Source organism: Penaeus vannamei, chromosome 30 (genome assembly GCF_042767895.1).
Source record: "Penaeus vannamei isolate JL-2024 chromosome 30, ASM4276789v1, whole genome shotgun sequence".
Taxonomy (NCBI): domain Eukaryota; kingdom Metazoa; phylum Arthropoda; class Malacostraca; order Decapoda; family Penaeidae; genus Penaeus; species Penaeus vannamei.
The window spans coordinates 13346507-13366506 of record NC_091578.1 but is presented as its reverse complement, the minus strand read 5'-3'; the positions used below and the strand labels follow the sequence as shown (position 1 = coordinate 13366506).

Sequence of the window (20000 nt, the reverse complement as noted above, 5' to 3'; positions counted from 1 at the left end):
AGTAGGTAAAACGAAGATAATGGTAATATAATATAACAAAAAGAGGAAACAAACAACATGAACCAGTAAAACGAAACAAATGCATCAATAAGAGAAAAAAATACAGGCAAAAAGAAGAGACACGAATTAACACGAAAGAAAAAAGTCCACAAAATGGAAAAGAGGAGAAAATAAAACAAGAAAAGAGGACGAAAGACAATCACACCCCAAACCGTACCGAGACCCCGCACGAGCGACTACCGAGGCTCCGAACACCAGCCGGTGAAGCCGCAATGACCGAAGGGCGAAAGTCGAATCACCGTAATCAGTTGGGATCAGCCCCCCCCCCCCCCCGGTGGACCCAATCCATCTCGGGTTTAGATCTTTTTAATACCTTTTATTTCATTTGCACTCTGACCCGCGGCGCCCTCGCGTTCGGGCCATCCAGGATACGAGGATAATTGTAATTGCGTGTGCTAATTGTTTTAATTGGCTTTCGGTATACATTTTGGCCTGTGGACTGCAAACGCTTCATTACGCAAGTCATGAACTCTTTATCTATTCATTAATTCATTTTGTCCATTCATTTCTACACAATGAATATGCGAAACCACTCCCACGCCCATGCGGAACGATCCCGAATTCCTCTCGACACTTAGGGAGACAAATACCCAGTGTCCAAGGTGTTTATTAGCCCGACAAACGGCCTTGTCGGAGGGTAGGTGCCTTATAAGGACAGGGGGATGGGGGGGGGCGTTGGCACCACCCACATACGCCTCAGCCATGAGAGTTCCGTTCCTCGTAGGCCTACTCCCAAACCGGGTCTTCTCTCAGCCTTATGTGTCTTAAAAGCCGGATTTGATCGCAATCTATGTGCATGTGGACGGATCTGTTCATCTTACGCTTGCTTAGAGCACGTCAACTAATCCTACTTAATCCTTACACTCTGACAAAAAGACGAGAAAAACTCAAACAAACCACACACGTTCCTCAGTCCAAGCGTCCACGAGAACGCCCCCGCTATCGAAACCGGGTGAAAAAAAGATCGCCCTCAGCCCTAAGCCCCTCTCTAGGTTCTCCTGCGGTAGGCCCAGGTGGCGATGGTGGACGCAGGCTGTCGTCGACGCGAGGGCCACGCCGCCGGTCGCCGCACCTGAATAATTAACGCCGCCATCCACTCTCCCGCCGCGCTATCGCCTTTAAAAAACGCGGTACGCCATCACCCACGACGCAGAGCTGGAGCTGAATGGGAGTAGGAGGCGAGGGACGCAGGGCGAAGAGGCAGAGGGATAATAAAAGAGAGACAGATAAATAAACAGAGAGGTAGATAGACAGATAGATACATAGATTGATTGATGGAGGGAAAGAGCTTCAGCTTTTAAAAAGAATCTTAAAGAAATCTGCGCTGTGGTAGGTCAAGACTCGCAAACTGTCTTGATAATCTTTGCCTTCATCGTGACATTCATGACCATCAGAAACCCAAAAGATAAAATACGGACAAAGTACCCCCCCCCCCAGAAAAATTAACAACAGGAAGGAGGAGGAGGAGGAGGAGGAGGAGGAGGAGGAGGAGGAGGAGGAGAAGAAGAAGAAGAAGAAGAAGAAGAAGAAGAAGAAGAAGAAGAAGAAGAAGAAGAAGAAGAAGAAGAAGAAGAAGAAGAAGAAGGAGGAGGAGAAGAAGAAGAAGAAGAAGAAGAGGGAAGAGAAAATGTAAGAGGAGGAAGAGGAGGAGGAGGAGGAGAGAAAAACGCCAAACATTTAAACTAAAGAAAAAAAGAAGAAAAAAATCTCCAAGTCATCTCCAATCAGATTCATCTCCGACTTCCAAGGAGTTATTTCAGCATCACCATTACCTCACCAGACACGGAGATAATGGCTCCCGCCTCGCAATTCCTCTTAGTAAAAAATACATTATTGTTTAGATGCTCAGTCTCCCGCTTGAAAAAAGATTACGACGATAAAGATTAGAAGAAGAAAACAACAAGAAAATAAGAAAAGAGAAAAAACAAGAACGAAAGAGAAAAAAATAAAACAAAGCAACAATGAAGGTCGAAAGTAAATCCTATTCTTTAAAGTTCACCTGCTGGGGATGATGGGCATATGCTGACAGGGGGGGGGGGGGCAGGCTGGGGGAATCAGGTGCTGTGTTCTTTGCAACCATTCCTCGAGGAGAACAAGTAGGAGCGTGTTCTTAGCGAGGAGAAGAACTAGTATGCAGCATTTTCTTAGCGAGGAGAACGAGTAGGCAGCGTGTTCTTATTGAGGAGAACAAGTAGACAGCATGTTCTTAGCGAGGAGAAGAACATGTACACAGCGTGTTCTTAGCGAGGAGAAGAACAAGTAGATAGCGTGTTCTTAGCGAGGAGAAGAACAAGTAGACAGCATGTTCTTGACGAGAAGAACAAGTAGACAGCGTGTTCTTAGCGAGGAAAAGAACACATGCATAGTCTGTTCTTTGCAAGGAGAAGAACACAAGCGAAAATACACGAAATATGACATGAGGGCGAGGTCACTGCAGCTCCTGAACGCCAAATGAAGGAGTGACCCAAGAGGCGAGTCAGCGGTAATCGTCTAAATTGATGGTGATGAGGATGGTGATGGCAGGGCGGAGGGAGAGAAAGGGGGGGGGAGGAGGAGGGAGAAGAAGAAAAATGAAGATGAGGAAGAGGAGAAGGAAGAGGGAAAGATTGGAGGAAGAGGAAGAGGGAGAGGAGGAAAAGGAAGTGGAGGAGGAAGGGGAGGGGGAGAAGGAAGAAGAAGAAGAAGAGCAAGAAGCACTAAAAGAAGAAAACAAGGAGGAAAAGAAAGCAAGAGAAAATGACAAGGGAAGACAGTGCGAGGAAAAGAACGATAAAAAGTCAAAGGAAAATGAATAATAAAAATCAAAACAAACAAAAAGGTAACTTACAATTGTTACGAAAAACGAGCAGATAAAATTGAGGAAAAAAACAAGTGATGAAGGTCTCCTGCTTCAAAAAAAAATAAAAAAATAAAAAATAATAAAAAATAAGATCCCTGAGTGCATCCGCTGAGAAGCAGAAGCAGATAAAGCAAGAAACGGAGGCGAGCGGGAGCAAGGGCGCAAGCAAGGACAAGCAAGCAATGCAAAAGCGAGACAAAAACTCAAAACAATCAACCTCCCAAACAGGTTATTATTACCAGCCGACGCGTGCTTCCCAAATCAGATTAATTTCGTCCTCAAAATCTGGCTGATTATGCGGGTTTTTGGTCTTTTCAAGGATTCGGCGAGCTTGGTATCCTGGGCGAAACGACGCTCATTCGTATCACCCTCTCCTTGTGCGCCAAAGAAAGAGGAGGTGCAGGAGGAGGGGGGCATGGGAGGGGGACTGAGAGGAGGTGGTTGGAAGGAGGGTATAGGAGGGGGATGAGGAGGTGGGCGGAGGGGGGGGGGGCATGGGAGGTGGAGTGAGAGGAGGTGGTTGGAAGGGGGTATTGAAGGGGGAGGTGGGTAGAAGGGGGGCATGGGGAGGAGGGAGGAGGGAGGAGGAGGTGGTTGGAAAGGGGGGTATGGGAAGGGGCGGGTGGAGGTGGTTGGAAGGGGAGCGTGAGAGAGGGAGGTAGGCGAAAGGAGGGCATGGGAAGGGGAGGAGGCGGTGGGCGGAAGGGGGGCGCAGGAGAGGGAAGCGAAGGGCCTGAAGAGCGGGGAGGTGTAGGCGGTGGACGGGGAGGGGACAAGGGGGAGAGGGGAGGGGGAGCACACGATCCAGTGACTGTGGCCTGGGGAGCGTGCGGCATCGGTGACCTTCGTATCACACCGCCCCACCTCGGCGACGCATGCACGCAGATGCACAAATACACTCGCACAAGTAAACAAATAAACACACGCCCTCTCACACACACCGGTATACCCACACGATTAAACAAATACACACATCCTCCTCATGCACAAGCACACGAACACTTATAGACATACACCCAAAGCACAAACGCACATATACACGCAAAATACGCACACCGACACACAACACACACACACACACACACACACACACACACACACACACACACACACACACACACACACACACACACACACACACACACACACACACACACACACACACACTCAGATGTCCGAGAACAACATCCATTATAACTTCACTACTTTTCCCTTTTCCGAACTGTTATCGTCCATCACCTGACCTTCCATTGTTCACGCGGAATAACACCTCCCTTGCGCCCCTAAAAGGAAGACGACCCAATCTGATTGTAAAAGGGGCACTTTTTAGGGAGTATTTACAACTTGGGCCGTAGGCGCGCGCGCACGCTCCCCTCCTCTCTCTCTCTCTCTTTCTCTCTCTCTCTCTCTCTCTCTCTTTCTCTCTCTCTCTCTCTCTCTCTCTCTACTCTCTCTCTCTCTCTCTCTCTCTCTCTCTCCTCTCTCTCCCTCTCCCTCTCCCTCTCCCTTCTCCTCTCTCCCTCTCCCTCTCCCTCTCCCTCTCCCTCTCCCTCTCCCACTCCTCTCCTCTCCCTCCCCCTCCCTCCCTCTCCCTCTCCCTCCCCCTCTCCCTCTCCCTCTCCCTCTCCCCCTCCCTCTTCCCCTCTCCCTCCCCCTCTCCCTCTCCCTCTCCCCCTCCCCCTCCCTCTCCCCCTCTCCCCCTCCCCCTCCCCCTCCCTCTCCCACTCTCCCTCCTCCCTCTCCCTCTCCCTCTCCCTCTCCCTCTCCCTCTCCCTCTCCCTCTCCCTCTCCCTCTCCCTCTGTGTGTGTGTGTGTGTGTGTGTGTGTGTGTGTGTGTGTGTGTGTGTGTGTGTGTGTGTGTGTGTGTGTGTGTGTATGAGTGTGTGTGTGTAACAATCTCGAATATGTGTGAACAATTACAATCTCACTTTACTTGAGCAATATCTTCGAACACAATCCTTCCATAACTTGGTAATGGATTTTCGTTGCATGTTCTCCGGCGAGCGAGAACCCGGGCGCCCTTTTAGGACATTTCAGAGGCGATCGCATCTGGGCGGGGGAGTGGGCGTTTAGGTGGGCGGGGGAGTGGGCGTTTAGGTGGACGGGGGAGTGGGCGTTTAGGTGGGCGGGGGGAGTGGGCGTTTAGGTGGGCGGGGGAGTGGGCGTTTAGGTGGGCGGGGGAGTGGGCGTTTAGGTGGACGGGGGAGTGGGCGTTTAGGTGGGCGGGCCAACCATACATCAACAACAATTGCCCAAGAGAAAGTTCCAACGCGTCATCACAAAGCATCGTTGAAGAACATGAACAGCAGAAGGTTAACAAGTACTGTTTAGGAGGATTAAATTCTCCCCACAACGCTTGGAAAGGCCGAATGAAATCATTTCAGGGCCATTCCTAAAAAAAAAAAGACAATCGAGGTGCCCTTAATTGCACTTGCTCCGGCCTCCCCGGGCTCGGGTCACTATGAATTTGCCGGTCCGGTCGGAGGCAAGGTCAGCCGGCCCCCAGACAGCGAGGGAGACGGGGAGGGGGGGGGGGTGGACGATACCCGGGGCATATGACGCAAGTTCCTCCCGTATAGGGCATTTTGGCGAGAGGGTTGTACAGGTGGTGCAGATGAGGTACAATACAGAATACAAATGGATTTTGAAACCGTTGGCACTGTCCAAATCTAGCCAGGTAATCGAGGTCGCGAATTTAGAATTCTTTCATCTGCCGCTGAAATCAGGAGAATGTCACTTCTGTCTCTAATGCAACCGAATATCCATTTGTTACATCCATCGCTCATATTCGCAGCAGTGTACGCCGTTTTTGCACAATTTGTTTTAACCATAAGCACCTCCTAATCATAGACAAATGTTCGTTACACTTGCTAATCTCAACGCTTGCCTTGACTACACACGCTTTAACAAGGGAATGAAAGTGGCATGACAAGCTTTGGGTCATAAATAATCATGAGTGTTTACACTAAAAAAAAACATTGTGAACATTCTCTGTGCATATACAGACATGTGTTTAAATACGGAATATATATTTGTGCCAAAAGACGACATAACGCCACGAAGAGGGAGAAACAATGACAATAAATTCGAGATAAAAGACATCCTTCTTTTCACCGCATCTCCCGCCCTTTCCCTCTCCGCCTCTCTCCTTCCTCTCGCCTCGCCCACATCCCCCTCCCCCGCCCAGCCTCCCTCCCGCTATCCTTCCGCCCCCACCTCCGCCCGGCCGCCTCAACCCCCCCCCCCCTCCGACCCAGCCTCCCCCGCGGCGCAGAGAGTGAGAGTTGACACCGCATAACGCGCCGGGCGCCCGCCGCCGCTGAGCCTTCACCTCGCCGCGTCATCCATGGAAAGTCGAACATCTGTTAAGTTAATAAATCCCTGCTCGCCCTCCTAATGTCGCCACCGACCGTCGACTTTGGGAAAATACTAAAAGCTTCTGTTGCGACGGCGCTAGTCTCTCCTTCGTGTGATTTCCGTCGCGGAGAGAAAAGTGTCTGAAGTGTGAGCAAACAGCGCCAAGTCGTGTGCCATTTATGGGTTTTGTGCCGAGGCCTCACGCACAGATGCTTCGCCGGGAAGAGGGTTGGTAAGTGTGTGTGTGTGTGTGTGTGTGTGTGTGTGTGTGTGTGTGTGTGTGTGTGTGTGTGTGTGTGTGTGTGTGTGTGTGTGTGTGTGTGTGTGTGTGTGTGTGTGTGTGTGTGTTTGTGTGTGTGTGTGTGTGTGTGTGTGTGTAAGTAGTGTGTGTATGTGTGTGTGTGTAAGTAGTGTGTGTGTGCGTGTGTGTTCGTAGTTGTTGAAATATAAGTACAGATATAAACGTTAAGCATGAATGTAAGATTAACCATACTTTCGAAAGCCCGAATGTCCCTCTGCCTCCAGACGGTTCGCACGGAAAGCCCGACAGCAGGAGAGGCCGAATGATGACGATAATCACAGGGGAGACGAATCCATTTCATCCTCTCCAACGGGGGAAACCGCGGAGAGAATACCGCCCGCGATGGACGCCCATGTTTAGGATCGACGAAAGCTGACGATTAGGACCCCCGATGGCATCGCACCTCCCTCTTGTTTTTCATCCAGGGGCGCCATCGCAATAACATTCTTTCTCTCTCTCTCTTTCTCTCCCTCTCTCCCTCCCTCCCTCCCTCCCTCCCTCCCTCCCTCTCTCTCTCTCTCTCATTCTCTCTCTCTCTCTCTCTCTCTCTCTCTCTCTCTCTCTCTCTCTCTCTCTCTCTCTCTCTCTCTCTCTCTCTCTCTCTCTCTCTCTCTCTCTCTCTCTCTCTCTCTCTCTCTCTTGTGGAGCGCCCACCCCCTCTCGCGTGCGTTACAGGCAGCATTCCGTGGCACGCTGTAAATGCTTTATTAAGGTCGTGCAAACAAGCGACGTGTAAAGGTCTTACACAATGTGCCTTAACGCTGTATATGTGTAATGTCCAAGGCATTCGCCGCATTGCGTATGCTGTGCTGGCATGCCCGAACTGTTATCTCAAATCCTATCGTTATCGTACATCAGGGTGCGGGGGAAGGGGGGGGGCAAGGGTTATCAGGGGAAGAGATGAGGCAGGGGGCAAGGGTTATCAAGGGAAGGAGAGACCTAATTTCAGATATTCTTTCATTGGCTCGATATCCCACATTCTATCAAAGGACGTGAAGGGCGCGCCATTTCCGCGAAAATCTGATCCCGCGCCGATATCCTTTGATCGCTCCACTAAGTTTGTGATCTGATAGGATGTGCGACTCGCCGTCATGCAGGAGCCATGCACAGGTGTGTCTGACGGCGCATCTATTTCCTCGCTCGAGCTTCCTCTCAGAGCGCTCCTCGGCAAGAGAGTCAAGGTTGCAGTCACCCAACGAGGGCAGCTTCGGACCCGTCGCCCATTACTCACTTCGTTCTTCCTTTCTATGTTTTTTCTAAAGCGACTAGAATCTATTTTTCCTTTCTCCTTCGTCTTTGTTTCGTTATCACTCTCTCTTTCTCTCTCTCTCTCTCTCTCTCTCTCTCTCTCTCACTCTTTCATATTCTCATTCTCGTACTCTCTCACCCTCTCTTCCTCCCCTTCTCTCTCTTTCTCCCCTTCTTCTCTCTCTTTCTCCCCTTCTTCCCTCTCTTCTTCTCTCTTCCCTCTTCCTTCCCTCTCTTCCCAACTCTCCCTTCCCCTCTTCTTTTTGCCCCTCCCCTTCGCCCTCCCTTCACCCAGGCGACCCTGCCGTGTGGGCCTCATTAGCGAGTTCCCTGCCTTCATTAGCCTTCTGTGTCTTACAGCATGTTCCTAGTTTCACTTCTTTACTTCTTTCTACTAATGTTTCTCTCTATGTATATTTCCTCTGTCAACACTTCCTCTCTTTTCTTTTTCCTCTTGCTCCTCTTCCCTTCATTCCGTTTCCTCCTTATTCCATCTTCCTTCATCTAGCCGTCTCTGTGTCTCTTCCTTCCTAACCCTCTCCTTTTCTTCTGTCCTTTCCTCTCCCTCTCTCTTCCCTACCCGTCGTTCCACTCCCCTCTCTTTCTCATTCTTAGTTCCCTTCTTTCTCCCTGGGTTTCATTCCTCCTTTCCCTTTCTCTCCTTCTCCCTCTCCAGCTCCTCCTTCCCCCTTCTCTCCCTTTCTCTTTCCTACCCCTTGGTCCGCTCCCTTTCCGTTCTCCTTCCTCCCCTTCCTCTCCCTCTCCCCTCTCCCTTTTCTGCTCCTCTTACCCCTTTTCTTCTCCTTCCCCTTCCCTTTTTCCTCTTCCTTTCCCTCTCCTGCTCCACCTTCCCCTTCCCCTCTCTCTCTTGCTCCTCCTTTCCCCCCACCCCCACCTCTCCAACGTCCTCCCCCTCCCTCTTCCCCATCCCAGTACTCGCGCCCACCGGTTCCCTAATCTCCTCCTCCCCCTTCCCCTCTCTCTCTTGCTCCTCCTTTCCCCCCACCCCCACCTCTCCAACGTCCTCCCCCTCCCCCTTCCCCACCCCAGTACTCGCGCCCCCGGTTCCCTAATCTCCTCCTCCCCTTCCCCTCTCTCTCTTGCTCCTCCTTTCCCCTCCGCCCCTACCTCTCCAATATCCTCCCCTCCCCCTCCCTCTTCCCCACCCCAGTACTCGCGCCCCCGGTTCCCTAATCTCCTCCTCCCCCTTCCCCTCTCTCTCTTGCTCCTCCTTTCCCCCCCACCCCTACCTCTCCAATATCCTCCCCTCCCCCTCCCTCTTCCCCACCCCAGTACTCGCGCCCCCGGTTCCCTAATCTCCTCCTTCCCCTTCCCCTCTCTCTCTTGCTCCTCCTTTCCCCCCCACCCCCACCTCTCCAACGTCCTCCCCCCCCTCCCTCTTCCCCACCCCAGTACTCGCGCCCCGGTTCCCTAATCTCCTCGCCCCTTCCTCTGGATCGATAAGGCCCGCGCTCCATCCAAGAAAAATATCAAATATTCGAAAGTGAAAAAGAGAGAAAAAGTCTCCTACCGCGATATTGAGGATGAAGTGGCCTGGAAGGAGCTGTTAACAGATGGTGCTTCATTTCGCGCGGGATAAAATGTTGCAGATGGTAACGGAGAGGAAATTGGTGCGTTGCAGAATACACGAAGGAGACAAAATAAAAATGGTTTCGCGAGATGGGAGTTTTGAAATATGTATTTGTGAAAGGAAAAAAATAATAAAGAGAGATAGAAGGCTTCGCTGTGTTATTGTTTTTTTGTCACACCCGTATCAAGATTAGAAAAAAAAAAGTTTTCAGTCAATGTCGATACCATTATTATCGTTGTCAACATCGTCTTCGTCGTCATCGTCACCATCATCATCATCAACATTATCATCATCACCATCATCACTATCGTCATCATCATCACGATCAGTAGTATTAGCGATAGCAGCAGCAGCAACAATAGCTGTCGGTGTAGAAATAGTACTAGGAGTCGTCGCAGTAGTAGAAATAGTAGTGGTGGTATTCGTCACAAGCCTGCTCAGAAAGGTTCATTCGCTTAAAAATCTAATGAACGATAGATAGGCGAAGGCGGAGAGAGGACGTAAGTAAAGAAAACGAAGAAAAAGAAAAAATAGGAATGAAGACAGCGTGAAATAACAAGAGCTGACATGGAAAGGTCACGAAGACAAAACAAAGTATAAATGGCCTCAGAGAATTCTGGTTTGTCTTTAGCAGAAAAGGATGTGTTTCTAGGCGCGCGCGCGCGTGTGCGTTTGTGTGGGTGTGCATGCGCGTATGTGTGCGCGTCCATGTGTTCGCTTACGTATGCATGCACGTATATATATATGTGTGTGTGTGTGCTTCTATTCCCATATATGCTACCATGTACTTGCACCTTAACCCAAACATGTGCGTGTGCGAAAGTGTGCCTGCGTGCGTACCTGTGCCCCAGGTAGCACAACCAGGGCCGCCGAATACAGATGACCCGCCCAAGGTTACAAAATGTCGACATACAAGCGGGGATACAGGCCGGCCCCCTGTCAAGGCTGATTAGTGTGAAGCAATACAGGAAACTTCAATAGGAGATCGCCAGGTACGGATTGGCCTTTTTCTCGCCCGCGCTAGTTACCTGTGACGGATAATCAGCTGTTACCTGTCATCAGCGCTGTGGCCGAGGGAGGTTCAATAACCGGTGACATCAATATGAAATCGTGCATTACGATGTTGACATGAACGCGCCATAAATCTGTTTGCTTACACGGAAGGAAAAAGGCTTAATGAAAAGTACACATTGCATGATTATAAAAAAATGTGGACAGAATAAATAAATAAATGAACAGAATAGTAAAACCTAGCCTATATGTTTTAGGTTCTAGTTATAGTATCTATTCATCTATCTATCTGTCTATTTCTATACCTTAATGAAAAGTATACATTACATGATTATAAAAATGTGGACAGAATAAATAAATAAATAAATGGATATATAAATAGATAAACAGAATATTAAATCTAGCCCATAGGCTTTAGGTTCTAGTTATAGTATCTATTTAGCTATCTATCTATCTATATATCTATCTATCTATTTATGCATTTACCTACCTACCTATCTATCTACTTATCTATTTACCTATCTATCTATTTATCTATCTATCTAATCTATCTATGTATCTATCTATCTACCTATCTATCTGTCTCTCTATCTATCTACGTATCTACATGTGTGGAGGGATAAGCATGTTCATATATCGTCATTTAACCCTATTCGCCTTTTAACACCGAAATAAAACAAAAAACACTACTGAATTTCGGTGACGTGTCATGGAATAAAATGTCCATTCCGGATTTAATTAAACTGCCTCACACTTCATTTAAAAGAATATTATATCCTCGGTCTGAATGATGATGAAGTTTATGATCAAATGCTGAAGTTTTTTTTTTTTTTTTTTTTTTTTTTTTGGGGGGGGGTGTCGGGATTTGTGTTTCGGGCTCGAGCGAAGATCAAAAATTCAAAAAGAAATTGAAAGGAAAGGTTAATGAGAATCCTCGATCGATTTTCCTTCGCTTTGTTTTATATATTTTTTTCTTTTTGGTTAGTTCAATATAGGTCAATGACGAGTGAAAACATGTGGAAAAATGACTAAAAATGATAGGCAGATTTTTTTCCCCTCCAATAAATTCGCTCTATAAAATCTATCTTTTTTCTCTTTCTCCAAAAGTAGTGATATGTATTTGCAAAATTCCGAGGTTATTTCCTCAGTGAATTTAGCTTTTCCTTTTGATCACCGTAAATCATTTGACTTCACTCTGCATCACTCTATTCACTCTACAATCTTTCCTATGAATTTTCTTGCCTCTTCTTTCTCTTCCCATTTTTTACACTTCACTGATTTTCACTCTCATTTATCTCATTCTTCTCACCCTTCACCCTACCTCACCCTCCTTCTCCCTTCCGTTTTTTTCACTCTTCTTCCCTTCTTCATCCTCATTTTCCCTTCCACTCTTTTCAATCTCTTCCCCTTTCACCCTACCTCACTCTTCCTTTCCCCCCTTCCCCCCCTTCACCCTCCCCCCCTCCATACCTTAACACACCCGCCACTCACCCTAAAATTCTCACCGCGTCGTCTCTATTAAAGCCGAGTCATGAGCGATACAAAAAAGACAATAAAAAAGAAAAAGAGGAGCAAAAAAAAATAAAAATCGAAATGCCACAACAATCACTGCGGCGATCGCGCCAGTGAAAGTGGTGGGGGTGAGGAAGAGAGCGACAGGAGAGCGGAGGAGAGGAGAAGAGAGAGGGGAGAGGGGGAGGGGAGGGAATGAGAGGAGAGGAGAGAGGGGAGGAGAGGAGAGGAGAGGAGAGAGGGGAGAGGGGGAGGGGAGGGAATGAGAGGAGAGGAGAGAGGTGAGGAGAGGGGAGAGGGGGAGGGATGGGAATGAGAGGAGAGGAGAGAGGGGAGGAGAGGATAGGAGAGGGGGAGGGAAGGGAATGAGAGGAGAGGAGGGGAGAGGGGAGGGAATGAGAGGAGAGGAGTGGGGATGAGAGGAGAAGAAGGGAGGGAGGGAGGTGGAAATAGATAGAGAAGAGAAGAGAGGAAAAGCAGAGTAGAGTAGAAGAGAGCAGTTGAGTACAACGTACAGTCGAGGAGAGGAGAGGTGAGGAGAGGAGAAGAAGGGAGGGAGGGAGGTGGAGATAGATAGGAAGAGAAGAGAGAGAAGAGAGGAAAAGCAGGGTAGAGTAGAGGAGAGCAGAAGAGTACAGCGTAGAGTCGAGGAGAGGAGAGGAGAGAAGGAATGTGCAACCGGAGCTTAAACTCGGAGGACAAAGATGCTTTTGGGTCCGTGTCGCAAAAATGGCGAGTCCGCGCATCGTCCATCACAAGGGGAATATTAAGTTGGGTTTACATTCATGGCGCTCTATAAGGTGTATGTCACTGGAGGGGCTCGCGAAATCAGCATCTTTGATGGGACAATTGCAGAGCGGAATGCAAATCAGGATGGTTGGAATGTTTCATTATGCAAAGACTAGGTACGATCTTATGCTTTCATATATACATACATATATATATATATATATATATATATATATATATATATATATATATATATATAAAGATAGATAGATAGATAGACAGATATTTATATGTACATATACCTATACCTATCTCTCTCTCTATATGTATATATATGTGTGTGTGTGTGTACATATACATATGTATATATATGTATATGTACGTACATATACATCACACATATATATACACTTAAACACATACACATAACAAACACACATATATATGTGTGTGTGTTTATGTACATACCTATGTATGTATCAACTTATCTGTCTATCGATCTATCTGTCAATATATCTATGTTTATCTACCGATTTATCTATAAATAAATTCCAGTCTGCATGCATATACGAACGTAATAAGCAGCTATGATAGAAGACCTTCATTCACCGTCAATAATCTAATTTGATTTAATCAATTTCCTAATTATGGAGGTAAGGCTCAGTAGCTCTAATCTGTCCTTATAAATGATTGAATTAAGGTCGAATTTCCTGTGCAGAGAGCGACCGAGTGGAGGGGGGGAGGTCGCTGGCCAACCTATTAACAGCTAAACTGTCCTTAGTTCTAGTTCATTGACATTCGGCGGGAGGAGACTTTAGACTTAATATATTGAGAAACTTAATGATATCTTAAACCGATGAATGCAATATCCTAAAATCGGAAAATGATAAATTCTCGTTGATCTCCGCGCCGATAAACAATTGCTCATGTTCGCAACGAAAGGGAACTCTTGTAGAACTCGCATTATAAAAGGCTTTAACCCAGTTCCAAACCTATGATTATCAGCCGACTTGTTTCCTTCCACAGGTGCTCGGTTCCCCCGCCACACCTGTCCCCGGCGCGCGTCCGTCCCGATAACCCCCGCGGAGTTTGCGCTCTCTCGACGCCAAGGAACGGAGGAAGTGTGGCAAGACGAGGAGCATAATATGAGGATGCGGAGGACTGTTATCGGGGTGATCATTTATAGAGAGAGAGAAAGAGGGAGAACAAAGAAAAGTAGAAACAGGCACCAAGGGGGAAGAGAAAAAAAGAACAAGGAAATGTAGAAATAGGAAACATATGGAGAGAGAGAGAGAGAGAGAGAGAGAGAGAGAGAGAGAGAGAGAGAGAGAGAGAGAGAGAGAGAGAGAGAGAGAGAGAGAGAGAGAGAGAGAGAGAGAGAAAGAGAGAGAAAGAGAGAGAGAGAGAGAGAGAGAGAGAGAGAGAGAGAGAGAGAGAGAGAGAGAGAGAGAGAGAGAGAGAGAGAGAGAGAGAGAGAGAGAGAGAGAGAGAGAGGGGGGAGGGGTACGAGTCGGAGGGGATCGATTACCATTTTAAGTTGTGGGAATGTTGGTTTTTGAAAATGGAGGTATCAGTGATTATATGCGTATTCTGTGCAAGTGAGGAGTTTTTCCTAACGTATGTTCAGAATATTTATCATATGATAAATCTTTTGTAAGGGTATACAGAAATATAAGAACTCATGTGTATGTGTATGTATGTATGCATGTATATATATATATATATATATATATATATATATATATATATATATATATATATATATATATATATATATATATATATATATATATATATATATATATATATATATATATATATATATATATGAATCAACGAACCGTATCGCATGAACATATTAAAGAACGATTTCGCCTGGAAATAACATCATTCATCAATTGTTGGTGAGAGTAAATTCCGCCAGCCACCCATGCATTGACCGTTACTCACCTTCTTGCGATGCAGAACCTGCCGTCTGCTGTTTGTTGTCCGCGGGGAGCTGATGAGCACTCGGGGCCGCCGTGGAGGGCGCGTCGGCACCGCAGCCCTCCTTGTACACCACCACCGTCTTGGGAGGCTCCATCGCCAGGTACTCGAAGTCACTGTCAGCGTCGGACCAGGAGTACGCCGACTCCTGGCCGTCCTGGTGCCGCCTCTCCCATATTCCAAGGAAGTGGCTGTCTTCCGAGGATTTCGAGGCGTTTCTGGTCACTCCCGCTATGGGATCGGATGCTTTAGATTCCGTGCCATCCTGAGTTGTTTCGGAATGTTGACTTCCTGATGCTTTTGAGGAATGTGAGTCGCTGCGTTCTAAGGGGGCCTTGGAATGCAAATTCGAAAAATCCAGGTGCGTCGTGCGGAGATTCGCTGCCTGAGAACTTGCAAGCGCTTCGAGGGATTCGACCGAAGAGACGGCGGGAGCGACCTCCGTCTTCAGAGTCTTATGAACGAGCCGGCCGATCTTGTGCTTGGCGTCCTTGATCCTCTTGAGGGAAGACGATATGGTGCCCTTTATGTCCTTCGGCTGTTTGTCGTTGCTGTTGAAGCTGAATTTCCTCTTCAGCTTTCTGAGCTTCCGCTGCCTCTTGGAGAGCATCTTGCCGTCCACCTTGCTCCCCGCCGTGGGTTCGAACAGGTCCAAGTTCAGGTTGTCCATGTCCGTGTCGTGCTCCGTCTCCGAAAAGGCCTCGAACTCGGCGTCGGTCACCAGGTCTTCGTCGGAGAAGTTCTCGATGACCTCCTGCTCCTCAAGCTCGTCGTACCCGATCATCGACGGGAAAGCGACCTCGCTGAACTCGTAGTTGCTGCACGGGACGATTTCCTCGACGCTCAGCATCGTCTCCGCGCTCCTGCAGGACTTTAAGCTTTCCCTCTTGGGGTCCTTGGGGTCCCTGGGCTCGGGCGTAGAGTCGTCCAGGATCTTTGCCTCTCCCACTTCCATCAGGTTTGGGAGAGACTTTGAGTCCGACTGCGGCGTGAAATTCCCCGACTCGAGTACTACTTCATTGCTCGATTTATTTAGATCGCTGTCCAGGTCAAGTGGGAGGACCCGGTCGATCTTAGACGCCAGGCTCATATTCTTAGCTTTTCTCTCGCTAAAGGCACCTGCATGAGAAATGTTAGACTCGACGATCTCTCTGTCTGCTTCGTATATGGAGGAAGTCTCGTCTGCATTGTCGACTTCAGACTGTCTGCCGCAGAGAGAGCTTATACCTGACGCTACTGACTCGTTGCTATCGAAGACGACAGCGATTGAGGATGAGTCACTCCCGCCTTTCATGGACTCCGATTCAAGCGCCAGCACCTCGGCGTCGATCTCGGCCTCCAGTCTCTCGAGATCGCGAACCAAATTACGTCTGAACTCCACCTCCTTCTCCATGCCTTCGGGAGGCTCGTTATCGTCCAGGATCTCCGCGGACTCGCTCTTCTCTGCGGCTTCGTTGCTCGCGCCATTTTGCTTCCTCCACTGGTCTGCTATGTTCTCGAAGGTGTGAAGAGTCAGCCTCCTCGAGCGCAGGGAGCTTCGCGGTTTTGGCTTGATGAGTTTAGGCACAAAATTTAGCGACTTTCTCTTTTCCTTGTCGCTCTGCTCGGAGGTGTGCAAGTGGAGGTGGCCGAGATCATCACTTGACATGTACTCCTTCCGTCTGAGCGGGCATGACGAAGGGCAAATCAGGGGGAGATCGAGCTTCTGCTGCTCTATGCGAATTTTGCTGTTGGAGTTTTTCAAGATCTCAGCTCTCTTGACGAGAAATTCTAGATTCTCCGTCTTGGAGTCTGCATAATTCATGCTCTGAGGGTCAACAAGAGCGGGATGCTTGTTGCTCTCGCTGACTTCCTGTCTGACAGCACCTCGAGGCCACACTGGTGGGGGGAGGGTGAGTGGTTTTCCATCAGGGGTGATGTTGTGACAGAATTCTTTTTCCTTCATAGTCTGTACGTCTTTATCTTGTTCATATGACTCCAATTTTGCTAAATCCTCATCAGTGACCATCCTCGTTTCCTCTTTAATCTTTGACAAGCAGGAAACACCAGAACTTGCTGAGAATTTTCGCCCTTCACTCAGACTAGATTCACAAGCAGATCCGGTCATGGAGCTGATCCCTGAACTTTGCATGGACGCCGTGCTTGCGCCGGACATCTTTCGCACGTCAGCGTTCTCCCCCAACTCCGTCGGCGACGTCGGCGCTGCTTTGTACTCGTGGAGAGCCTGGCCCCGCATGCTCTTCTTCCTTCCCGGGAACCATTCCCAGTCGTCTGACATCGAGGACGAGAACGACAGCTTCCTGGCACTCGTCTCTGATAAAGACGAAATTCCGGAGGAGTTCGAATACCTCCTAACGGGCGTGTCTCCCGAGGGAGACACGTCGATGAATTCATCATCGGGGGTTGTGATCGTGGAGCTGAATGACGTCTTGCGACTCTCGATGGAATCGCAGGTCGACCCTTTGGAGTCCTTCCTCGGGAACACCGGCCTGGGAGCCTCGAAGTGGGGCGTCGTCGCGGGGGATTTGCTGGCAGGATTGGCGTGGGAATTCGCCGCGGTCTGATCGGCGCTCCTACACTCCTCCTCGGTGTCTGTCATGATTTCGTCACCTATATCGGATGTTTTAGACACTTGCCGAGATATATCTTTTATCACTTCTTTCACAACATTGTCACTATATTCTTTGATGTGATGTTCATCCTGACACAGCGAACGACTAAGCATTTCACACGATTTGTGGCTCTCTTTCTCACTCATTCCACCCTTACTCTCGTTCACCGCCGCCGGACTCGTATCTTCACTGCATGTCTCACTCACTGAGTTTTCCGCCTGACTAAGGGCATGCGCGCACTGCAGGTCACACACCTCGCCGCTCATGCTGGCCGCTGCACGCTGATCACTTTCACTTTCGCATGAATCGATGTTTACTACAGGAGGCGACGTTGTATCAAGGGGCAAGTGTGGAGCGCCGTCCGTATCCTCACATGTGCTGACAGTGACTGACCTCGTCACGAGCAAGTCGTCACAGCTGCGAGTGGCTGAGTGTATTCCTGGCGCGAGGTGAGCGGTAGTGCCTCCTGGCCCACTCTGACTGGCACTGGTCGATGGTAGGGTGCCACTCATGATCCGCTCCGCTATCAAAGTGGCCAGTGCCTCAAGGTCAGGGGTAGGCTGGTCCTCTGCAGCGAAATCGAAAGTGCAAGTTGCCAGCTGAGCGGCTGCGACGGTAGTAGCGTGTGGGTCAGCATCTGTGCCGCTTGCCTCACCCGGGGCGGAGCTCCGGCCACTTGTGACCTCATTTTCACGCGGATCACGCGAATTTGCGTAATGAGGCCCTATCGGGTCCGCGACTCCCTGACCGGACAATGTTGCACTCTGATTGTGATCATTTCCGGTCATGACAGGTGCATCGGCCTTGATTAGATCCGAAGTCAATCTATCCGCACGTTTCCCAGCACATTTTTCGCCGGCATCTGACGTCGGGCTGCATTTGCAATGAGCGTCGAAATTGCGCACGGTTTCGATAGAAGCCTCGATATCACTGGACGGAGTCGACGCTGGAGCAGACTCATCGGTGGCGTCTGCCAGCGGCGGGTTAGTTAGTTCTGGGGTTAGTAGTGTGTTAGTGTTGCCATCGAAGGACCCATGGCAACTGTCATCACTGTCACACAGTACGGTGTCAATGACGGTCTCAAATTCGTCGCTATCGTGCCCCTCTTCGCCGAGAGAGTCAGGATGAGCAACAGTTGTGTTTTCGGTACCCAGGGCAGAACCCGCATGAGACTCTTGAGCACTGCCCTTACCTAATCCTAAAAAAGGCTTGACAATAACGTTGTGGGGAGCAGCGTCAAGGAAGCCGTCTTTCTCGTCCGAAGGTTCTGGAAGAGCCGGAGTGGGAGAATTACTCTCGGTGCTGGTGGATTCTGCCACCGGACTCAGACCTGAGCTGGAGGTGTCGGGCTCTCCTACGTCAGCCAGGTTGCCGTCGTCGTACGAGTCCTGCTCCTGGAAGTGATTGTCTGACTTCTGGTCGGATAGAGAGCTCCCGACGGAGGACAGCACGGACGAGCTGTCTGACGGGAAGTTGAAGTTGCCTTGCCCTCCGGTCGAGTCGAGCACCAGGAAGAACTCGTCGATGTCCGACTCGTGGTCGCTCGGCGGGGACTCGTTTTCCCAGTCGGCGACGAAGTGACGGAGGATCAGCTGGGACTCCTGGTAATCGGCCGGGTCGCAGGAGTCGGTCTCGTCCTCGTACGTGTTCGGCGAGGACTGCGTCTCTTTGCTGTCGCTCGACGTGTAAGACGAATTGTCCCTAAAGCTGGTTGCGACACTTTCTTCCTCTTCTTTCTTGTCTGATTCCTCTTCCTTCTTCGTGTCTTCGAACTCAGGAACCTTAAATTTGCTTTCAAGACTAATAAAGAAGGTAGTGGCCTTCGGGGAAGGCTTCAGCGTAGCCTGCACGAGCCTCGTAGATGCTAGGAGTGTTTGCGGTGTGTCTTGCGTTGCCCTGAGGAACGCCACGTCTCCTAACCGCAAATTCGACGTGGGAGGTGTCTCCTTCTGAGACTCTAATAACTCCTTCGTCGGGTCGTCTGAGGACGATTCCTGTGTCGTGTCCACGGTCTCTTCTTCCGTCGTGTTAGTGTCCGCATCTTCCGTTTTGTCACTCGAGACTGACGAGCTGATGTCAACCTGGACCTCTGCAGATATTTTCTCCTTCGGCTGGACGCTCTCTGTGTTGGCAGAATTCTTCTCCGCGTCGGGTCGACGATCTTGAAGACTGTCAGACTCTGGACTGCTGTTGCTGGCAACAGACTTCTGCCGCTCAAAGAATTCACGTAGTTCGCTGACGAGTCTTGGACGGACGTCTTCCAAGGAGTCGTTATAACAGGAACTCTTACGACCCTCCATCGGCGGCAGCGGGGAGACGGGAGACGTCGGGCTCTGAGGCAGGTCTTCGAGGGAATCGGCGCTCAGAACACTCGCCTTCCTTTCATCCTTTCCCCCAGATTCCCGGGCGCCACCGTGTCTCGCGGGAGAGTAGTTGGGATAGAGGTAGTTCGTCTTGGCCTGGAAGGTCTCGGGGGTCTGGTACGACCCGTGCGAGGAGTACACATCACCTACCTGCCGCTCGTACGCGCCGCCGCGAGACACGTCCTCGAGCACGGGATAGCCGTCCCTCTGGTGGTACATGGACTCGTAGTCGCTCTCCGAAATGTAGTGGCCGCTGCTGGGGGGATAGGTCCTGGCCGGCAGGTAGCTAGGATCTGCCGCAGGATAGTCGTGGCATGGCGGGGGATTCACGAAGGGCGCTTGGTGCTGGAAGGACGGGTTGACGTAGGCGGGCATGCGTGTGAAGTGGGCG

The 20000-nt window shown here is 49.5% G+C and overlaps 1 protein-coding gene across 3 annotated transcripts in view; it reads right to left on the bottom strand.

The window, feature by feature from the left end:
* The window catches only part of LOC113804842 (uncharacterized), a 411705-nt gene that overhangs the window by 391175 nt on the left and 530 nt on the right, over positions 1-20000 (bottom strand). For all 3 annotated transcript variants that reach the window (XM_070143082.1, XM_070143080.1, XM_070143081.1), the window contains exon 1: positions 14599-20000. This exon is cut by the window's right edge and continues 530 nt beyond it. In XM_070143082.1, coding sequence (XP_069999183.1) covers positions 14599-20000 — 5402 coding nt within the window. The remainder of the gene's footprint in view (positions 1-14598) is intronic.